This window comes from Aphelocoma coerulescens, chromosome 15, assembly GCF_041296385.1.
Source record: "Aphelocoma coerulescens isolate FSJ_1873_10779 chromosome 15, UR_Acoe_1.0, whole genome shotgun sequence".
Taxonomy (NCBI): Eukaryota; Metazoa; Chordata; class Aves; order Passeriformes; family Corvidae; genus Aphelocoma; species Aphelocoma coerulescens.
Genome location: NC_091029.1, coordinates 9,360,636 through 9,383,051, shown reverse-complemented (window position 1 = coordinate 9,383,051; position 22,416 = coordinate 9,360,636). Strand labels below are relative to the sequence as shown.

Below are 22,416 nucleotides of genomic sequence, written 5' to 3'. Positions count from 1 at the left end.
TTAGGCATCCCAGTGCTAGCCAGGGAGAGAAAAGCCAATGCTTAGCATGCCAATGAAGAATGTTTTAAAGAAAAGGGTTGGAGAATTTGGGAAGTCCTGAGGAGGATTTTATAGCAAGAGATGGTCCACTGGCTCCTGGCACCTCTGAAGGACCACATCCAGCCTTGCTGGCATCTCTTTTAAACCACTGGTTAATACAGAAGACTACAGGCTTTTCTCCCTCAGGTAACTTGGAGACATCCAAAGCTGTGGAGTCTCAGTACCACTGAGGAGAGGACGACCACGTGGTGGAGAAATGTCAACCTGTAGCTCAAATGGCAATTGTTTATTAAATATGTGGAGAAATAAATCAGAAGGGGAAAGGTCAGCTGAAACGGTCGCAAGGTCAGATCTCTGCTTGCACTTGCACAGCCACTACCAGACCCAAACAAAATGGGATTCAGAAATGCTTTCCTGCTCTGCTACAGAAGGAAAGCTAGCATCGCATCCGCTCCCCCCTCCATGTCCTGCTTTTCTAATGCTAGTATTTTAATTGTAGAAAGCGGAAAAAGACAACCATAATCAGAATCTGAAAAGGAAAAATAGAACAAAAATTGGGTCAGATTCAAGCTAGCAGCAAGATGAATCAACATCCCACACAGTCAGAAACCGCACAACAGCAGCAGCAGCACTGGGAATTTCAGACTTCACCTGACAGGAGCGTGGGATGTGTATCATGACTTACTGCTTCTTCCACAAAGGCTATGAGATGGTCTCCTGCTGCCACTTCATTTGCACACTGCGTATCAGCATGTCTGGGGAACACACATTTGCTACCAGTACTCAAATCCTTTTGGCTTCTCCCAGCTGATTGATGGGGAAGGTGGAGCCATTAATTACCCATGACTAGTTAGCAACCAGCTTTCTCCCAGCCATTCTAGTTGCACTGGAAAGGTTTTAAAAGTGAAAAAGAAGTGAATTTGTTACTATTGCTGGAAAGCATGGCTAATAGGAGCAATCCCCAGGAAATTCATCCCTAGCAAAGGGGGAATTTAGCACATTACCCTCATCTGTCCATCCATGGAGAGCCCTCAGGCAGTTTGATGGGAAGTCAGAGGTGAATGTGCTGGTGTCTAACAATTCACTGGCAAATTGGAGGCTGAGGGTGTGGAAAGGGATGGGAGAGAGAGTGGATCTGACACGTGTAAGTCAGTGACATACACAGCTCTGCTGAGCCCATTTACAGCAGCAGGTATAAATCCTGATGAGCCCAGCTCTAACAGCAGCCTCTGCCCTATGCTGAAGGGATGAGGTAGGGCAGGAGGGAGGGGATGTGTGATGACAAAAGCAGAGGCCAAGAGCTTTTGCTTTGCATCTCTTTGGGAACCCGATTAAAAAGAAACATTCCCCTCTGGGTTTTGTAGTAAGGCAAATCTTTTCTGGCATTTCTCCCACCTTAAGTGAAGGTTTAACCCTTACTGCTCAACAGGACCCTGTAGGAAGCTGGTTTGCACACAAGCCTCCCAGCTCTCCAACACAGTGTTATCTTGCCATCTCTGGCTGCTGCCTGGGGCTCCCAGACAGCTGGAGAACAGATAAGGTGTCAAGCTTCGGCTAATGGGGTCGGAGTCTGCAACCGGCTGTGCCCAAGGCACTGCCACCTCTGTCCAGGCAGAGTTCCTAGGGAAGCATTCTGCCCGGAGAGCAAGCCCCAGTCTGTGGCATAAAGTTACTGCCTGGGAGACAGCTGAAATGTGAAAGTCATCTGTCAAAAGAACCAGCCTTGGATTATTGCTCGTGGGTGCAGTAGCCAGTATCCAACCCTCAGGTTTCTGAACTCTGTGAGAAAGTGTTACCATACCAGCTTTAATAAAGTGGGCTTAAGCGATGCTGCCTTGCCTGCCTGGATCTGCACAAGCAGGAAAGAACAACATGGAGCAGTACACACTGCATCTAAGAGATACTCCCCTCTGAAATGTGAGGAAAGCCTTCCTGCCATTTGAATGTGACTCATTTAGCCGATTCCCACCTGGCACACGGAGGCCACAGTCCCAGAGCATCTTGGCAACTCTTTGTGAAGGATCCTTTGCCATCTGCACGGGATGAGTACTGAAAAGTGAAAGGACAGCATGTCATCAACAGGGCCCCAAATAAAACAGAGAGCTCTACACTGATACCTACTTACTTTCATACTTCAATAAAAACATGAAGTGGCCTCAGATTCTCCAGGATCCACAAACCAGCTCCTTAAATCCAGGCTCAGCTCACTGTGAAGCAAATGCAGCCTGATTTACGCACACAGGGCCATGGGGAAAAGCTGAGTTTTTCCAGAGAAGCTGCCTGATGAAACTCTTGCTTCTGCAGCTGTGCCAGCATGTGACTCCTTGTCCTTGTTAGTGCCCGACACCTCACCCAGAAAATAGGAAATACAAGTGCAGGGTCTGCCAGGACAGAGCTGCTGAGCTCTGGCAGCACAGGCACAGCCTGAACTTGGGCAGCTTTCTGAGCAAGTCTCTGTGGGCGGCTACAGGAATGGTAAAAGCCTGCAAAGTGTTTTGAGAGCCTCTGAAGAAGTGGTACATATCTCCTATCATGCTGCAGCACAAGAAACAGCTCCTACCCAGCTCCTTACAGCAGCTCACATAACACAGCATTTTCTTCTGATGGAGGGAAATGGCACCTTTCCCCCTCCTTTTTATGGTTTTGATTGATTTTTTCCTGGGAAAAGCTAGCTGGTGTCTTCAGGTATATTACAAGTGTCATGCAGACCTTCCTACCCTGGGACCAATGCAAGGGACCTCACAGAAGGCATCTGCCAGATCTCTGTAGGGCTGAAAACCCCATACCGAGCCCCAAATTGTATCACCCCCAAATTTTCCCTGTGCTCTCAAAAGTGCAAAAATGACATTTGGCAAACCAAAACAACTGGTTGGAGAGGGCCTGTTGGTAACATCTCAATGCTAATTCACCACAGGGTCCCTGGACAGAGGTGCAGTGAGCTGTGGGGACGGCTCACAGGCTGCAGGTCAGCTGTGACAGGATCTGTTCTGGAAGAGAACGTGGGAAAGCAGCTCACACAGACAAAAAGTTGTACCTTATAAGCTTAACACAAGACTTTTCCTTTTGCAGGTTTGTGGATTGAGGTATCTGGCCGCAAAGCTGAAGAGGCCACTCCTCTGTCTCCCTCCCTCATATCCGCCCTCCGCAGCCCTCTGCAATGAGCGCCCTGTTCCCAGCAGTTCGTTAGCATGGACACAAGAAGGGAAATACTTAGCGGCCACTTAACACGGCAGGCTGAGTTTGGCCTCAAAGGCTACAGTCCAGAGTCAAATGCAAAATATGTCTGTCCAGAGCCCTTTCAAGTTCTCACAGACTCCTGATGTTGGGCGCACTGTTTTCCTGTCCATCCATTGTGTTTCCCAGACACAGCTCAGCATTCTGTCCCGCTCAAATCCACAAAAAATACCTACTGAAAGGACTTGCAGCAGCAAGGAGAGCTCTGCAGACAGCACAGCAAAGGGCCCCCGAGCAGCACGGTGCAAGCACTGCCTTTCCAGCCCTGCATAGGGAAGGCTCTTTCCTCCCACACCTGGGACACAGCAGCCCTGCCTGAACTCACTGCTCTCCACCGGCAGCCACAAAGGAGCAGCCTGAGAAAATAAGCAGCAAACAACTCTGGCCTAACATCCATCTGTAAATACTTCTGTATTTGTACACATGTGCACACACTCATATGCAAAGAGAAGCATCGTGCAGAGCTTAAAAACGGCAGCAGTTTACTTAACCATGAATTGAGACCAGACAAAAGCCCTGAGCAGAATGGATTCTGCTGAGCAGAAGCCCGGCCGGCAATACTGCAGCAATCTCTGTTAAAAAGCTGACGTTTCCAGAAAAAAAACCCCCAGCAGCTCAGACCCAGAAGGTTTTATCTAAACTTTATGGACTTTCAAGATTGCTGATACACTGTCATGGTATCTTGGTTTCCACAAAAGATTACTTTTGTTGGTGATCAGGCATTTGTAAAGCCATGAAACCAACAGGTAAAAAGCCAGACTTCAATCGTGCAAGTCAGGGTGCAAGTTACTTTGTTTGGCAAAGACAGATCTCTTCTGCCATCAGGAAGTTTCCATAAGCTGTTCATCACAGTGAGGTTCTAATCAAACCAGGAAATCAATAAACAGTATAATTCCTTATCAGAGGAACTACCTTCAAAGAGCAAATTAAAATTGTTAAGACTTAAAGTGTTTGGAATTTAAAAATAAAAACCGCTGTGAGCTCTACAGAGCTGTGCAGAGCTCAGTTCCTCCAACATCACTATTGACTCTAAAGAACTTTCTGAGGAAGTTAATTATCATTCCCAGAAATCATGACAAGAGAACAATTAAACCATATGCAGTAGATTTTGATTCAGAGCACTTACAATAAATCATGTTTCATTTTAATAAGATTTTATTACTGCATATTTATTTTCCTTTTATAGTACCATTTATAATTTATTTTAAAAAGAACTATTAAAAATTATATAGCCATAGGATACATACAACTGCACATACATCTCCCAGCATGAAGGGAACTGAACACACAGGATGTCTAAATGACCTGTAGAGTCTGAGCTGTGCTTTATAGGATCTCCCAAAAATAAAAATGAACACCAAGACAGAATCATGCAGTACATCCTCCAAGATGATATTTGAAAACTGGTATAGAGCACTATGATGGGACATACATCATCTGCAGCAAAGTCTGAAGTCAGTAACAAAGAGCTGGAAATATATATGGGTTTTAAGCAGAAAGCCCTTGGATAAACTCTGAGCTCTACTTTTTCTCACCCAGCTTGTTCATCACCTCGCAGCAAAATATTTGGGTCCATAATAACAATATTCAGGTAAGAATCCTTCAACTCCACTGATAATAGAAAATAACGCCTGTCAGATTTCATGGGTTCCTCAAGTCAGCACTGGGATGAGGCTGCCATAAGTGTACGTGAACTGACAGAATCAAACCCAGCTGCCACTTCTCCTTGCACTCCCTAATCTCACCAGTTTTTTCCTTCATTCTTCCCATACAGTGAAATTTCTCGTACTCTTTGTTGCACTCAAGGGCCGGGGTACAGACTGTGGGCAGATCACAGCCCAGGGCTCCCTCCCCCTCCCCAGCAGATTGTGAAGTGTTTATGACCTGGCTCTTATGGCTCTAGAGGTGCTGAATGGCCTTTTCCCCCCTCCGAGTCTCAGCTCCTGATGGGCAGCTACAGACCAACTTTCAGCCGGTTTGGTCCGTAGTTGTGGATTTTATTGCCCAGTTTGTCTCTTCAGCTCACATTTGTAAGCTCCAGAGTAGATTTTTCCCTGGGTAACACTCTGCAGCTCAAAGAACTCTTCTTGTTTTTATTACATCCTTAGTGATTAAAGGGATATTTAAACCTCACAATGTTCCCTGCTGTGAATATAAAAGCCTAGCATCATTTCAGATAGATGTGCTTAGAAAAATAAATTAAAAATTAGCCCTACTATATCGAACAAATGCTTCTAAGTGGTTAAGAACATCAGACACCTGAATAATTTAAATACATTGGATACAATTCCTTGAGAAACCAAGGGATGACACATGGCTTTGTCCTGTCAGAGCAGTTATACAGGAAGGAGGACAACAGAGGTGTGCAATAGGAGTCCATTATACTGAAAATACTGGATTTTATATACTTAGGCATAAATGACTTAAGATTTTTTCTCCTCTCTAACCTTGTAAACACCAATACACATAATAGATGCCACTCTTAAAAACACAAACTTTGCTTTTATGAGTCAAAACTGTTTTTAAATGACTGCCACTTCACAGCCTGACCTATGCCTGCCAATCAAATGCAGATACAAACAATGCAATGTAAATTCAACAAAGGTATTTATAAATTCTGCTGAGAAAAGTGCTGGGGAGTGTGCAGGAGGAAATCAAAGTCACATTTGGGAGTAAGCATTCCTGTGAGCACAGATCAGATGGTTATCAATAATGAGGTCACTGGTTTTGCCATCCTCTAATACTGCAGTTACTGGTTTAAGTTCCTGCAGGGAGCTACTGCTGGGTTCAGATTCAGTGAGTTGAGCCTGCCTGAGATGGAGGTTTGGACTCACCACCAAGGGGCTTCATTTTCAAATAACTCCTGACAGTGCAGAGAGAACCTACTAGTCTTAGAGGGCTTGTGCTCTACAGGATGGGAGTGGGCAAGTTACAACAGCAGCTTGGGAGGGCTGCTTTAGATTATCAGAAACCTGAAGCAAAAATTTGAAATCTAAGTACATACATGGTCCCCCAGTACATCTTTCTGACTTTTTTGTCTCGTATTTCCTCTCCAAGATGGAACTATTCCTTCTCCTCCCTTTGCATCATACTGTGAAGAAGCTGTCCAAGGGAGGAATTGCTGAATTCTGGAATTCTTCACCCCAATTCCAGAAGAGAAGATCACTTAAACTTCTGTTTTGAACAGTGATGTTCAGCCATATCCACCTATAAAAACATGATAATATTAAGGAGGTTCCATTACAGAGGTAATTTATAGGGTTTTCTGCACTACATGTGATGATTTCATTTCCTTGTTGAAAATATAACCACAAATAGATACACATGTGAAAATAGCATATAGTTGAGCAGGAAAGTGGCAAGGCTTCTTTCTGCGAGCCTGCTGTAAAAGAAACTAGCAAAACCACATGTAATTCTTATCACCTCATTATCAAAGCTACTGGGGAACTGCAGGGAGACTGGATGGAGTGAACACCAGAAAAGATTAGAAGAGTTGGTTAAGGAAAGCTTCCCTGATTGATGGCCCTGTTCATGAAGAAGAAATGAACATGTCTGCAGGGTGTAAACATACAGATGACAGAGGAATTAATATTCTACAAAGGGATATAATTATCTTCATCAGTTGGGATGAAAATGAGAGAGAAGCAATTTGACTATCCAGGAAAAACTGCGACTGTGCAAGGGCAGCCTATTCACAGAGGAACAGACACAGCCCTTCCTGTATTATGCTTTTAATGGCTTTTTGCACACATCAGTGGCATTACAGAGAACAATCCTGCCTTCGTGTGAGCAGTAAGAAGGCTCTGAGGTATTTGCTCCTCTCTTATTCCTATGATTCCTCAAGTGAGCACTAAATGAATTCTGGGACCACACGGAAGAATGGATGTTACACTGGCATATGAACAGGCTGTTTCCCAGGAGGATGGAACCTGGGCTCACTGACACACTGTGGGTTACAGCACCACACATACAACACAGAAAATCCTGTATTTCTACACATCATAATTCACAAAAGACCAGCTATTGACTCACAGGAGAGGTGTGACTGCAATCTAAATATCACTGTCCTTGGGAGAGCATTCCTCTTTCCCACTCCAAGGATTAGGTCAGAGTGAGGGGAAAGGTGACAAGTTATTGAGTCACTGGGTTACATTTCCCAGGAAGTGCCTTTGGGTGACAGTGGAGATATACTAAAGCTGTAACAGCAGCCATTGTGTTAGAGCTGACAAAAGATTGATCCATGGATGAGAGAAGCATTTTCTCTGCAATTCTGAAGCACAAAGTTTATGAGCTATTCTCTGGGCTTTCAGAGGGCTTCAAACGGCCCTCAAGGGAGAGAAAAGAACTTCATGTTACACCACCATGCCCACTCTGTTCATTCAACTTCTACACAGTGTTCATGGTTCACCAAGTCATTTTCTGTGTTCTAACAAGCTCCTGCCACAGGCAACTCCTCCCTTTTTCCATCACAACTTCAGAAACAGAACAGTCCCTGTGCTGAGAAGTCCTTTCCTTTTATGAAAGCAGCCTAGGGGTGTTTTTGCAACAAACTGGGATGGACAATACCACCCTCTCTTCTGTTTCACCCCCAATGTTCTCAGAAGTGCCAGATTCAGTTTTGCAAACTCAAGTCCTTTTTACCAGAACTGATATAACTCTGGTCAAGGCAGTGGGTATTTCTCATGGATTCTGGAGAGGAACATGTCCATCTTGTTCAGTAAGGTCAACCTTGAGATTGACTTTACATCCTTCAATACCTGGGTTATGGTCTCTGATTAGTAGAAATGCAGCAAACCCATCAACTCGTTGTTTAAAGATGGCTTTAGCCTTGAAGAGAAGTAAAACTCACGTAACAACAGTTATACAGGAGCAGAACTTGTCAGGTTCTCATTTAGCACTTACTGCCTGAATTTTTTCTTGCCTGAAGACAAAATATTTTTGCAGAAATGCAGGTCTTTTTCCATTTGCACCAGGCTCAGGACAGTCATAATAAAGGAAATCATCACTGTTACCTGCATGTCCCACTGACCAGCTTTGGCTTCTTCAGTGCAGCCATCTTCAATGATTTTGTGACCCAAGGAGTTCCAAACTGCTTCTGTGCCACATTCTCATTAGTTAGTTCTGCATTGCATTAGGTGAGACAGTACCAACAAATCTGTAGTGGGATTATCACCATTAAAAGGTTTGCTGACAAGCCTGGCCTTACCACTTGTTTGCCATTCCCAAAGTTAAAACCAAAGCCTGCATCTTACTAACATTTTACTCAGCAACATAACAAGGGTATTCAAGCCCAGTCTGCTTCTGTCTGCAGAGATAAAAAATATGTTAATGGATGAAGATAGTGTGGGAGACAGTTATTCTTGAGCAAACTCTGCCCAAGCTGAAGAATCCTGGGTTTCCTGACAGCAGTTCTGCCCCAGTTTTTCCAGCAGGTTGGATTCAGAAATGGAATTAGGCCCTTAAGAGAGCTGTCATTTAAAAACATTTACCAATCAGAGGGCATCTTAAATAAACCTCAATGTACATATGTTCTCATTCCATGTTTAGCCAAACAATATAAGAGATTTTCTTCAGCAAATAAACCAGAATTCAGCAAAAATAAAAGCAGCAGAATCAACCCTCCTTACTCTAACATCATTCTCCAGGAGGCAAAATGCTAAATCTACATCAGTGTTTTGGCAGTGAGGAAATATTCTCAAAACAACAGTATCACAGCAGTAATGTCTTCTGCTTTGGAAATGTGTTACCTTGATGTTTATATAGCCACAGGAGACCATTCAACAATGGCAATGTGTTAATTCCATTGACATTATCGCTCAAATGCAGTCACAGGGGCTGGCGAATGCTTTTTTTTACATGGCTCTTTCATCTAAAAGAGAATAAAGCAGGACATAATGGATGGTTAGTAACATATTGTTAAATGGTTACAAGACTCAGGAAATTTCAGCCAGGGAATGGGAAAAACTGAAAAATCCAAGTAAGTCTTAATTAGAACAGAGATTTGGTTTTGCTACACTGCATTATGCCAATTTCTCAGCATTCAGAGGTAAGGGTTCTCCAAAAAAACTGAGCATGTTCTACACCTACATGAGCAGACATGTTTTAGTCCTCTCCAGAACTCTGTTCATGGGAAGCTCTGGTCATGGGAACTCTGAATATTTGGAGTCATTCACCATCACAAAAACCCAGGTAACTTTTAGTGTTGCTTTCATTTAACTTAACTATGGGAGTGGTTCCTAGTAGATACTCATATTCAATCACTCAAGATGAAAAAACCCATTGTTTTACCTAAAATTGGCTAGAAGATAAAATTATAAACAATTTATGACAAAAATGTCCTAGCTGCAAATTCAGTGGCCATTTAGAGGAGGGGGGATAGTTTTGGACAAGTAGTTTCTATTTGATGGAGACAGAAAATGGAAGATAAATTGAAAAGCTCACCAGCTAGTGAGAAAGCTCTGAGGCAAAACTGAGTTCTTTTGACTTACAATTTAACCAATAAATCAATGGTGTTATCATTAAATAGATGCAGAAAGTGAATATTGACAAAGCCCAGATACAGAACCCAGGAAGAATGAGCCAGCTTCTAGTCCATCTTATTCCAGATGTATCACCAGTTCTGCTGCTACTATTCTGAAAGCCACCAGGATTTCCTTGCTGGAGCAATATCAGCCACTGAGGATGCGGGAGAAAAACTGCTAAAGAAAATTGTATTCTTAATAAACACTGCCTCAGGAATCACATGAGGACAGGTGCCACTAAACAGAGCTTACACTAACTGTTCTGCAGAGTTCATCTATATGCCATAGCCACCATAATTTCAGGGAGAAGTAATGAGGGCTGAATTTTTTTACCAGCAGAGGTATTTCTGGTAATGAAATACCAGAAATATTTCCTTGGCCTTTTGCATTTTTCAGTGGTTAACTGTGAACTTTTGAGTTTGCATGTATTAAGGAAGTTAAGTCTGTTTATTTTAAAGCATCTATTTTCCATGGAAATTTTAGTTGTAGAAATACTTCATGTCACTGAAGAAACTGTACACATCATAAGCCTAGGGTGACCCACAACCTGAGGCTGCCCTTTGCTGTCTTCATTGAAATCAAGAGGAGCTATTTAAGTTTTGGTGCCTTGTTGAATCAGGCACATCTTTTAGAAGAAACATTGGTCTCCTCCTTTCTCCCTCTTCCCCAGCAGACACTCTGCACTTGGAAATAACATTTCCATATTTTCATATTCTTTCCAGGTACTTTTCCACATGTGTTGATAGTACCAGATAACAGACAGTTGCTACACTGTTGTTGTCTGTGCCTGAGTTGTTGTAACTGAAACATGACCACACATCCAGCCTGGCCATTATCACATCCTGCGTATTTCCGAGTTTCACTGACATTGCAACAAGTTCATCTTATTAAAAAATAAAATGCAGCAGGAGTGCATTTAAGCACAGACTATTTACTCTCTCTTACAATTTAATCGAATTCTCAATTATCTAAAAGTGAACTCCCAGTTTGGAGGATGATACCTGCAGAGCAGCAGCTGGATTATGCACAGTTGTTAAGGCCCTTGTGTCTGGCTCTCAACAGCTGCCAATACACATGTCCAGGGGCTCGGCCCAGGCCAGGCAGCTGCACAGGGACATCTCTGTGGTGAGGGGGAGGCAGTGCAAGACATCAAGGGATTAAAACAACTCCCAGGCCTTCCAGCAATCCTGCACTGCTTTCTCATCTTTCTTACATTGAGAAAAAACAGCTGTATTAACAACTTCCAAGGAAAAGTACAGGCCTGGTAAAATGTGCCATTGTAGGAGAATCCTTGTGCAGTTCACTGGAATATTCATGTTAGAGACAGTAAAAAGCATCCCAGTGCATCCATGCATGTACCAGTAAATGCACTTGGCTTGTTTGCCTTCTGCAGAAAGACCCACGTCTGCCCTATCAAATTAAAACATGAGCTGACAGCACTGCCTGGATGCCAGCAGCTGGTTCTGACTGCACTGGCAGAATCCAAAGTCTTCCTCAGCTTGCAAAGCAATGGGATCAAAGACCAGGTTATCAATATGAATCCTCTGCACTTCTCTTTGCAGAAATACTTCACAACGTGCAATTCCAAGCTATTATTATGTTCCAAGAAAGCCAAACTGAAAAATCACCTTGTACCACTGCTACTTGCTGTGAGAAAATACGTCAGGCTCTTTGTTTCGCTCCCAGGAAAGCCCATTTACTTATGAAGTGTAGGAAGCATTTCCAGCAGGGTGTCTATTGGGAGAGCCATGACAGAAGTTATTTGCTTGAACTTGTGCTGCTTACTTGAGGGCACAGCATTGCAAATTGATGTTGTAAGCTCAGAACTTCCACTGTGAATTTCTAAAGTTTAATTTTTTTCCCCTAACCCGCTCTAACCTAATGGAAATCTAACATCCAGCCAAGACATTCCTAAGTGACAAATTTCTATATTCAAACCGCTTTCTGACATCCACATAGCATGGTGAGTTTCTTGGTGAGTATGTTGGCTCAATTAACAAGTTAAGCAATTCTTTGAGCATCTAATGCCATCTCTTAAGGGGAAAATTATCGCTGCAATCCTACTGAAAGAGTTACATTTTATATATATCCATGCATTTAGAAGAGAAAATGTGACTCTTCATACACATTAGGGTGTAATTTAATGAAATGAAATCTCTGGTGTGACTTAAATTACAAGGAATCAAAGAATACTTCTGAAGAATGAAGCTTTTCTGCTCTTACAACATCCTCTACTAATTATTACTGAACAGTATGTGTTCAATGCTATATTAGATCATAGTTCATGCAATGCATATTGCAAATAAAACTCAGTTGTGTATTATTCCTTGTGAACAGCCCTCTGTGTCAGACATCTCAGAGAAGCAAAATGAAAGGAATGTGAACATAGAGCCAGGTTCTTAGGCTAAGTGTGGATGGATATATGTAACAATTCAGCATTCACACAGGAAGCACTATTTCTAAAATACCTTTGCCCCGTTACGTGGCCTTTCACTTCTAGTTATTATATCACTCAACTAAAATTAAATGAATACCATTCCCACGTGGTTCTCATATGCTTATACCATATACGAACTTTGTTTATATTCCATTTATACTGGAATTCACCGTTGTTTGCACAGTTTCTGAAAGAGAAGGGAGAGAAAAACATAGGCTGAGAAATAAAACTTGAGAGGGGGATATCTGTGTCTAATCTGAGAGAAAATTACCATATATGTTGACTCGGCTTTAGATAGGCAGTTTCCTTCAGTAAGACAATGCACTTAAGGAGACATTGCAGAGTGTTCCTCCCACTGGGATTATATAATGGAATGTTTTTCTACCAGCTACAGACACAATCATTTAATTGCGCAGATAAATCTTACATGCAGGCAGAAGTGTGATTTTACTTTTCCCCTTGGTAGAACTGATTTGGTTTTTCTGATTCTGGAGTCAGTGTGTGGCGTCAGCTCCATATCCCTGCTCCCTTTCCTGAGCTGCCAGATGGCTGCAGGACCTGATCTCACCTCCAGGCTGCTCCAGATAACAGAGACTCTTACAAGATTTTACCCAAGATTGAACACTACGTGTTTCTTCCATCATTCTCATACTCATTTTCACCCTCGATTAGAATTTTACTTAAACAAAACTACCTCAAAACACTTCACAGATCCACAAGTTGCATGTTTATCACCGACTCTTGGGCTCAGTTATGCCAGCATAAGCCCCACACCACTGCCACAAGCCAGGGTTGAATTAATCAGGATTTACACTGAAAGCTGAACGCATTATTTGAGCCCTTTCACACAAGGCTGACTGTCAAGAGATATCTATGACACCCCAGTATAATATGCTGCACATTATGAAAATGGAAACACCCAGGGGGCTTCTTATAGGGGAACTAAGGGTAAAAAAAAAAGGAAAAACATGGTCATGGGGCAAACAGATTTTGTGTGAAAAGCAAGTATATAGTGGATCTGTTTTCCTGCCAAGTGTCAATATTAATGGTAACAAAGTGAGCTCTTGTCTTTTGTTGCCACGGGCAGGGACACAATCCTGTAAACAGCCTATGAGGATTCTCATTCCCTCTGCCTTGAACCAGACATACATTATGCAAAGCACATATGCTACAGTAGCAGAAAACCCTTAGAGCTGAATGAGGTCAAAACCAGCAACGCACTGTAGTCTCAGCAGTTTCAAGATAGATCTCGGACATCCATTTAGGGTGGGGGGTTGGTCCCACCCCCCCTTTTTCCCCCCCTCCCTTCCCTCTTCTGTCCTAGGGCCCCCTCTAGTGCTACCGGAGCAGCCAGTGGAGCTTCCCGGTGACACGGGAATAACCCTGGGCATTGGGCTGGAGATGCACCCACAGCCAGCAGACACCTGCACAAAGCTGTGCTGAGGCCAGTGAGCTCAAAGACAGCTTTGAAGGCTGGACCAGAGAGGTTCTGGAGTTGGCTAAACAAGCACTTGTTGATGGGTGTCATCCTCACAGATGCATTAAACAAACAGCAGCAGGAACAAAAATGTCTATCCAGGGAGATGCATCTCTTAATCTCTGGTGAGACTTGCCTGGGATTCTGTAAGTATTAATGGGAAAGAGACATTTGAGTGAAGATAAGTCATCTTCCAGAAGCCAATAAACTCAGATGCTGGTCTGTTGCCCTCTGCAATCCTACCTGTTCCACCATGCCCTGCAAGGACAGCTGATAGTACCAGAAAGGCGTAACTTGGGCTAGTACAGCCTGTGGTACAGTACCCTGGGGTTACCTGAAAAATAATAAATAACATCACAACTTAGCTATTAGTGGATCCCTAGTCATTATCTGGAAGGCAAAGATGGCAATTAATACTCAACCTACAGTGAACTTCTTACTATCAAAGAGCAAAGCCTCTTCGTCCCAGTTTTCCATGACTAAGAGACCACAAAATTTATGTCTGTTGTGCTTTTTTTTATGTGCATCTCAACTAATTTACCTGCCATCTAGTCCCCTAAAATATGACAAGCACCTGCAGGAGCAGAAACAAGCTATGCTAAGTGTATAACTGTACACACAGGCTGCACCACAGATGCTTCACCTCGTGGAAATATCCAATTCAGTACCATGTTTTTGGCAGTGGGGTTAACAGTGCTGTGATCCCACCCTTAATGGTAAGACTTTGTCTGTTCTCACCTGACCCCTGTGTTTCCTTCAGTCCATTTTGTGTCCTATCAACTTCAGCTGCTGCTGTGCCTTCCTCATCTTTTCCTGGCCCCTTTCTCCCTGACCATATGGTATTTATTTTGGCTGCAAAAGACATTAATTTCATTATTCATGAGAAACCTCACTCCAATTAAGAAAAAAAAACAACCAAGAGACAACAACTGACAAACCCTAGTACATAATAAAATTAAGGAGATACTCAGTATCTTCCTTGATCTGCTATTTTGGTTGTGGAAGGAAGCATTATTAGCTTTTGAAGAAAATGTTACAGCATTTGTCAGACAGTGGGCAGAAGCCACTAATGACAGCCGTGCTCAACAAAATTAATTCTTAGTAAAACACTAGTTCTTGCCTGAGAGAGAGAAAATCTCAGTGGTCTTAACTACACATAGATTATATAATCCCTGTGCCAGGAAATGAAATTGCATTAAACCCAAACTGGGCCAAACCCCAGTACTATGTACCTTAACAGCACTTCCACCTTAACAGACAAAGACATCTGTGTGCAAACACAGTGCCCAGTAACTGCACAGAAAGGATATCAACTCTCCACAAATTACTCTCCACAGCCAATTTAAAAGAATTCCTTTTTCTGTCTCCTTTGGAACAAAAATGGTTTTGCTATTTGCCTGAAAGTCTTAACAGTCTGGCTTTTCAGTAGCCAAAAAGGATTTGGCTTTTAATGAATTACTGTCAAGGAAAAAAAAATAGAGAAAGCCTCATCCCACTTGGTCACAGACCTTACCTTTAAGTTTACTTGAGGCACCAGACATTTCTGTCCCTATGGTTTCACAGGGAAAACCCAAACCAAAACCATACCAAAGCAATATACTTTAGTAGCTGCCATTTATTTATCTGGCACACTGGAAAGACACCTGGGAACACAGATTTCAGAAGCAATGGTTACCCAGTAAATCCTGAAGGCAGATGTAGTGTTTACATTTGATCTGCAACTTGGTAAGCTGGATCTTGCCTAGGCTTGGATTTCAAGCTCTTACTACCAGGATTGGACCAAAAAAAAAAAAAAAATCTACTTCAAGTCATCACTAACTGCAGTTTTACTATAATACTTTTTCTTGACAATGCCACAAGATGATACAGCCAAGCTTCAGGAGATGCATTACTAAGTGAATACCTCTGTTTGTAAGGATTTGAAGTTCTTGCTCCAAGTACCTTTAGGTATGGCTCTTCAGACAAACATCGTTATCTCCATGCATCCAGGGCTCTTGGCATCTTCACTCCAGAATATGGCTCCTTGAACTGAAGAACTACGTCAGCTGTACTTACAGAGAGCTGATTTCACACATGGAGAAGAAGAAAGGCTCCTTCAGTGCAGCCCAGCAGTAACACCCTTGTGGAGGAAGGCCCACAGCTGAGCAACAAGGTATTTAGTCAACAGCAGAGGGGCAGGATTGGAGGGGGGTGGCCTGTATAGTTCAGTCACGGTAATTTCTTGAGCTTGAGAAAAAGTCCTTGAGCTACTTAAGAGCATAATGGGAATAAAAAAATCATAGTTTAAGAAAAAAAAAAGGAAAATCAGGTAAGAGAATTCAATATAGGATAAAAAACGTTGCACAGTTGAGTAGTTTGAAGGTTAAAATGAGTTTAAAGAACATTCACAAATGCAGCTCTTGTTGCTGGCAGGAAAAGTTACACTTAACTGTTCTAGCTTTCCTAAACCAGCAAAATTTTAAACCCTTCTCAAGAAGCAGGACTAGAATTCAAAAGAAAACTCAAGACCAGCATTTTAGGAAGTCTGGAGAAAAAAAAAAAACCAGAAAGCCTAATGCCAAGGAATCCTTAAGAATAATAAAATAAAAACAACAATTTTAAGTGGTCACATTCAATTAGAAAATCAAATGCTTTACACATCAAACCCAAGCTAAAGTGTGGACCTAAAAACTTAAATGTGATCTTTAAGTTAGCAATACACTTAAGAATACACATTAGCCAAAATGTCTGTGTAGTTTACTCCATTCGGGTGAAACAGCCCTATTCAGAACTACACCCTCCCTTTCGATTTCTCTTAAGTAGATGATTTATTTTATCCTGTGCTTTCTTCTAAAAAACCTAAACATCATGCTTATCTAAAACTTCCTCAGTCTTTTACCAGTCAGTGACTACACAGTATGCTATACACTGCATTTATAATACAGCAAATCAAAGAGTAAACACTGAAAACATATTACTACTGAAAACACCTATTTGCTTTTACCATCAGCTGCCTCATCTTTTCTACATCAGTTGCATTCACCTCACCTATCAATTGTAGCAAGTGAACAAGTAGCATGAACAGTTGCTAACACATCCAAAATGGACATGCTCACTTCCTTGTAAACCACATTTTCTTCAAAACAAAGCCCCCAGAATTTGAGAACAAACTTGCAATACAACGTTTGCTGCAGCTTCTTTTTATCCACAGTCCATTTATCATTCTTTATCAATTAGATCAATCACTGTAATAATGGATCAAGTGCAAACTGGTACAGCCAAATACTCTGTGTGATCCTGTTCCCCATGTGGTGTCTTCCCCCTTATGCTGTTCATAAGCTTTCAAAGACACCAAGATGGGTGAAAAAGAATTCACATCACGTCTCAGTGGGGAAATGAACCCACTGCAGGCACCCTTGGCAACACTGGCTGACCTGGGTTCTGGGTCACACAGACCAAACCCATCCCAAGAGCTCTGGCAGTCCTCAGAATATAAAGTGGCTCCCATCACATCCCCCCAACCACTTTTTTGTTACCCAAGAAACAAAAGGAAAGAGAAGCAGTACTCTTTCCAGAACCATGGCACCTTGTGCCCTCTCAGACAAACAGAGACAACAGTGCATTTCAACTTTATTAGAAAAGAAACCCAAAGGTTTATACAAAGCTCTGCATTTTACAGAAAACCAACCCCCCAAACACAAAGAAATCCAACATTGCAAGCTGTATGCATTTTCTGTTTTCATATACAGACATATATATATGTACATACACATATATATGTGTGTGTGGGCGCACGCGGGTGTATATATAGTGTGTGACTTTTTTTTTTTGCATGGTTTGCATTCATTATTTTACAAAGTTAACATTCAGTAGAAAAAAAAAGGATTTTTGTTACCATTATTTTCTCATATAAATAACTGTGAGCAGTCCCTCTGCAGATAGATAAAAAACACCTTTTCGTGTCATTCTGTAAAAAACAGACATTACTGAAATGGTACTGAAATCTTTCAAGGATTTTTTTCAATACCACCATAAAAATATCATCTAGCCCCCAATTCAAAATGCTTGTCCAAGGCATTAGAAGATAAAGGACTGTAAGACAATTCTGGAAAGATCAGTTCTTTAAGCCAACATTCAGGTAGATAATTTTTGCTGGACCTCATACATTGGTGTGAAATGAGCACAAACAGGAGACCAACGTCTCTGTCTGCCTGGAAAAGCTGGTTCTTTTTTGTCTGTTTGAAAGAGTCAAATTCCAACAAAGCACCCAGCAGTGTGAAGGAGCTGACAGACTCTCAACTCACCCTCCTTGCCCTATGACAAAGCCACAGACTTTCTCGATACAATTAAAATCTCTACCAGATCAGCAAATTTTCCCTACTCCATTCACCTTAAAAGGAGCTGTTGGATTAATCATGGCATGGTTAGACAGACATCAGGTTGCTGAATTCCTGGGAGAAAAACTTAGCTAGAGGGGAAAATGCAAGACAACTAAAAGGAAGAAAACACTACAGAAAAGAGCTACTGGAGCAACTCCCAAGGCTCTGGTTTGAAGAAGCAGGAACAGTAGAGAGATATAAATTGCAGCTCAAAACATCCTTGTGTTTACTGAAGTTGCCGGTGACAGCGTGATCCAAATTAACGAACTGCCTGGTAAACAATCAATCATTCTTTCCGTCAAGCACCATGATGGGGAGAATGGCGAAGATTCTGAAGGCAATACAAGTGGTTGTTGTGATAACAAAGGTAATGAAAGTGAAGAACACAATGATGCCAATTAAATGGAGAGTAATGCCAATGAAGATGTTTCAAATTCCAGAGATGCTGGCAACAAGAAGAATGGTTATGTGGTTGGTGTTGATGATGGCCAGAATTCATTCATATGTCCATGTAGTCATCATCTTCATCAGTATCACTTTCCAGTGAGGACTCCTGGCTTGAGGTCTCTAAGATTTCCAAAGCTGGCTGACAAAGGCTCTCCTTCTTTACATTCGCTGCAGACTGAGCAGACAAAATAGCAGACTGACCCCAAAAAGAGAGAGAGAGAATATATTGCTAAATAGTCAGGATAAACCCATGATCACAGGGACAAAACCCCACTGGTTGCTATTCCTTCACATTCAGTAACTGTCCTGTGTCTATGAAAGATATCATCCTAATGTAAAACAACATAACATTTACCAGTAGGCTTCCCCACAGTTAATGTTCTGGTAACTTCCAGTAATCTAAGAACTGCAATGGCTGCACCAGGTCACTCAGCCATTTCTGTAATTTTTTCCAAATCCCTCAGAAAAGGGATAAGGACTAGAATAGCTCTCATTTCACCCACAGCCAGTATTTCACCAGTCCTTTAAAAACTGGCTCCTGCTGGTAACAACTAGCACCTCCTTCCACTACTTATCTGCCTCTTGTTATGAACTGGGGACATGAACTGTTGCTACAAGTACTTTACTGAGGAGAGAATTAAGATAAAAAAATCTAAAAAATTACTGTTTCCCTTTTATTACCTTTAATTTTTGCTTGGTCTCTTCTGAAATGCTGCCCTTTGGAGAAAGGAGGGTGGGAGTGGGTGGAGTGACAGTGATCTCAGGTGGAAATTTGGTGACAGATGAAGGTATGAAAAGCTTTGGCATGTTGGGCAGAACGCGAGTTTTTACTCGGGTGCCATCTGTCTTGTTCTGCTGACTTCCCAAAGTCTGTGAACTGGAGCCGAGTTCAGGCTTGGAACTGGAGGCTAAACAGAAAACAGTAAGAAAAAATATGTTAGAAAGTTATCTAGGATTTCAGATGTCAAAGAAGAGGGAAGAGTTCATTGTTAGACGTAAGGCTGGCTCAAAAGGCCTTTCTTCAAGCCTTGCAATAACCAAAGCTTAGAACCAGAAAAAAGATTGTATAATGACAACTGGAAACCAGTAGAAATTAAAAAATATCTTACTGGATGGCAGAAACTCAACCTGACCAAGCACAACAAGTGGTAGTGTAAGCACTGGCCATCTACATCTACTACAAACACCATCTTCCCACTTGTGTCAGATGCAATCATCTTATCTTTGCATTCTCTGTCTCTCCATTCTGTAACGCAACAAATGAAGTCCTTTAGCTTTACTTATGAGTCTTAATTTCCTCCACCACAGCGTTGTCTCTTTAATTATTGAGAGAGCAGCTCCCCAGCAATTAGAGAAAAATATATGGTAACACTTGTCAAAATTTCCCCATTACTGTGGTTCAAATCCTGCCATAAACCCCTCCTTGGTATGCTCATGCCACTGGCTCCCACACTAGTTAGCATCATTTCCACATTCTTCCCGAGTGTCTCAGCTTGTGGTCTTCACAATGCAAACTTGCTCAGAGTGTTTACTGAGTACATCTCATAAGAAGGATCCAGACCTTCCCCAGGCACTATCACATTACGAACTGATATATACACCAATAACCAGTATATGACAATGCTCTCACATTAAAAACTGAAAATGTGTTAAAAGAGATTTCTTTCTAATAATGCTACTTCATATGGAGTCAAATTATTTTTTAGAAACTATATAAATGGAAACACCAGAGTCTTTCTCAGTCTGGTAATAATGACAGGTGCTCATACACGTTTTTCCAGATTCAGTATTGTCACACCCATCTCTGGCAGATACTGAGACCCGACATGGCCACTTACACACAGCAAAATAAAATGCCAGTTTCCTAATGCCATCCTGAGAAACAAGAAGCAGAAGAACAAACTACTAAGGGATGTAAAATTGAACTGCATACTCTCAACAGTACACAAGAATGTAAGAGCTGCCACAACAGATGAGACATGGCTTTCCATCAACGTCAGTGACCCATCTCCATGGGCAGCCAATCCTTTCAGACAGTAATCAGACACAGGATAATCTGCCTCTCACATATAAGGAAAAACAAGATACCCCAAACATAAATATCTAGATTATGCTTGCCTGAAATAACAGGTTTTACATTTTTTTCAATTAAAACACCAACTTCTACTTCTCTTGGGAAGAGGGCAGAGGAGGGATAGAACACATTAACTGCTGTAATGCTGGTTTTTATGTTTACTCAAACTGAGTCAGTTTTGTGAAAAACGATTTCCTTCTGCTAAACATTCCAACAGTGTAAACCAAAGTGTTATCATATTGCCCCATACAGGACTTCAACTAAAATTCTGCTTTAAAGGATGCACAAATGATATTGCATGAAAGCTGGTACAGAGGTTTTTTATTTGGCTTTGCTGCCATGGTATTTAGCATGCAAGACATGCATCAAACAGAATTACCACTAAGGGGTGACTGGGCACTTGCCCAGGAAGTTTGGACACTGCCAGGAATGCATCTAAACTCTGGAATACCTGAGTGGAAGGCAGGCAGAGAAATTGAGGAGTATCATTCCCAACTGTCCAACCAATCAGTGCCTGCAGACTGATGCACAGCTCACCACCCCATTTCAGAATTCTCTGAAGCACAGGAAGCTCCTACCTGGGGTACAAACATGTCCCGAATTTGTGCTGGTCACGGGCTCCACTTGCCAGCAAACAGGCTCTGGCGATGGTGCGACAGTAGCCATTTTCATCTGCTGACAAAGCCGTGACTCCTGCTGCTGAAATCCAAGCCCCTCCAAAGGCACTTCAAGCTCTTCTTCCTCTTTAGTAATGAAATATAATTCACAGATTAAGAGACATCCTGATCTCTCCTAAGCCTCAATCCTTTTGCTGTCTAACCAACTGGTAGGAAAATTCTTTTAACCCTTGCTCTACTTCTAAACTGTAACATGACTGAGGGAAATTAAATATTGGCAAGCCAAGATGGCAACAGCAACTTTTTCATACTTAATGCCATCAATTCAAATTCGTAAAAAGAAGTAAATGTCATTTAAAAAGTGAAGGAAAAAATTATGAGTCTGACATTTTGTCATCTCTGCACATCTGCAAAAACACAGACAGCCGAGCATTTCCTTTGGAGCTGTGAGGGCTGGAAGGCAGAGGTGCCACGTGCAGAGCAAAATCCATCACCCTTAACGAAGGACCAGCTGTGATCGATGGGTCCCTCTCTGATCTCCAGCCACAGGTACCCGCTACACTGAGGCACAGCTCACTGCTAAGGAAGATTAATTACTGTGAACATCAAATAACAGGGCCAAATCCATCTTTCATGAAACCAGCATCAAGTGATACTGAATGCCCAATTTTCACTGATATGTCCACTGTACCTCTATAAATATATTAGCCTAAAATTCCCACCTTCTGCTATTCTAGAACCCGGGATGTTTGTAACTCAGAATCCACATGTGTGTGTACAATCTTGTTATTATGTACCAGCTGTACCTGCTTTTAAATTAATGCAGTGTTAAACCAGCTCTCTTACACACTGAGCTGCATGTTGTACATAACAGGAGTAATTTTCACTCAACTACGGAGAGCTGTCAGTGCCCTTTCTGGGCAGGGCAGCAACCCTTTCGAGGCTATGGACACACAAACAAGCTCTTATTCTCTCTTAAAAATGAAGATGTTCTTCAAAAACAAAGGGCTGCCTAGTCTAATTTGAATCACCTTATATTTACACAGGCTAAGGTGTGCACAGGCAGCTATCATGGACCAGCACATGCAGTGGATATTCACAGTCTCACTTGCTCTAAATTTTTTGTATGTCAATGCTCTAAACTAATTTAGGATTTTGACCATGCAATGTCTTAAAAAGGAATACATATTTTAACTTTTCCTCATTGGAAAA

At 42.0% G+C, this 22,416-nt stretch overlaps 1 protein-coding gene across 5 annotated transcripts in view; it reads right to left on the bottom strand.

The window, feature by feature from the left end:
• Nucleotides 1–17,305: 17,305 nt before the first annotated feature.
• CABIN1 (calcineurin binding protein 1) overlaps nucleotides 17,306–22,416 on the bottom strand; it is a 107,698-nt gene continuing 102,587 nt past the window's right edge. For 4 of the 5 annotated variants that reach the window (XM_069030508.1, XM_069030511.1, XM_069030510.1 and 1 more), the window contains exons 36-38: nucleotides 21,166–21,330; nucleotides 19,195–19,421; nucleotides 17,306–18,709 (exon numbers count right to left, since the gene is read on the bottom strand). In XM_069030508.1, coding sequence (XP_068886609.1) covers nucleotides 18,566–18,709; nucleotides 19,195–19,421; nucleotides 21,166–21,330 — 536 coding nt within the window. In that variant the 3' untranslated portion in view covers nucleotides 17,306–18,565. The remainder of the gene's footprint in view (nucleotides 18,710–19,194; nucleotides 19,422–21,165; nucleotides 21,331–22,416) is intronic. The other variant, XM_069030513.1, reaches the window with a different exon arrangement.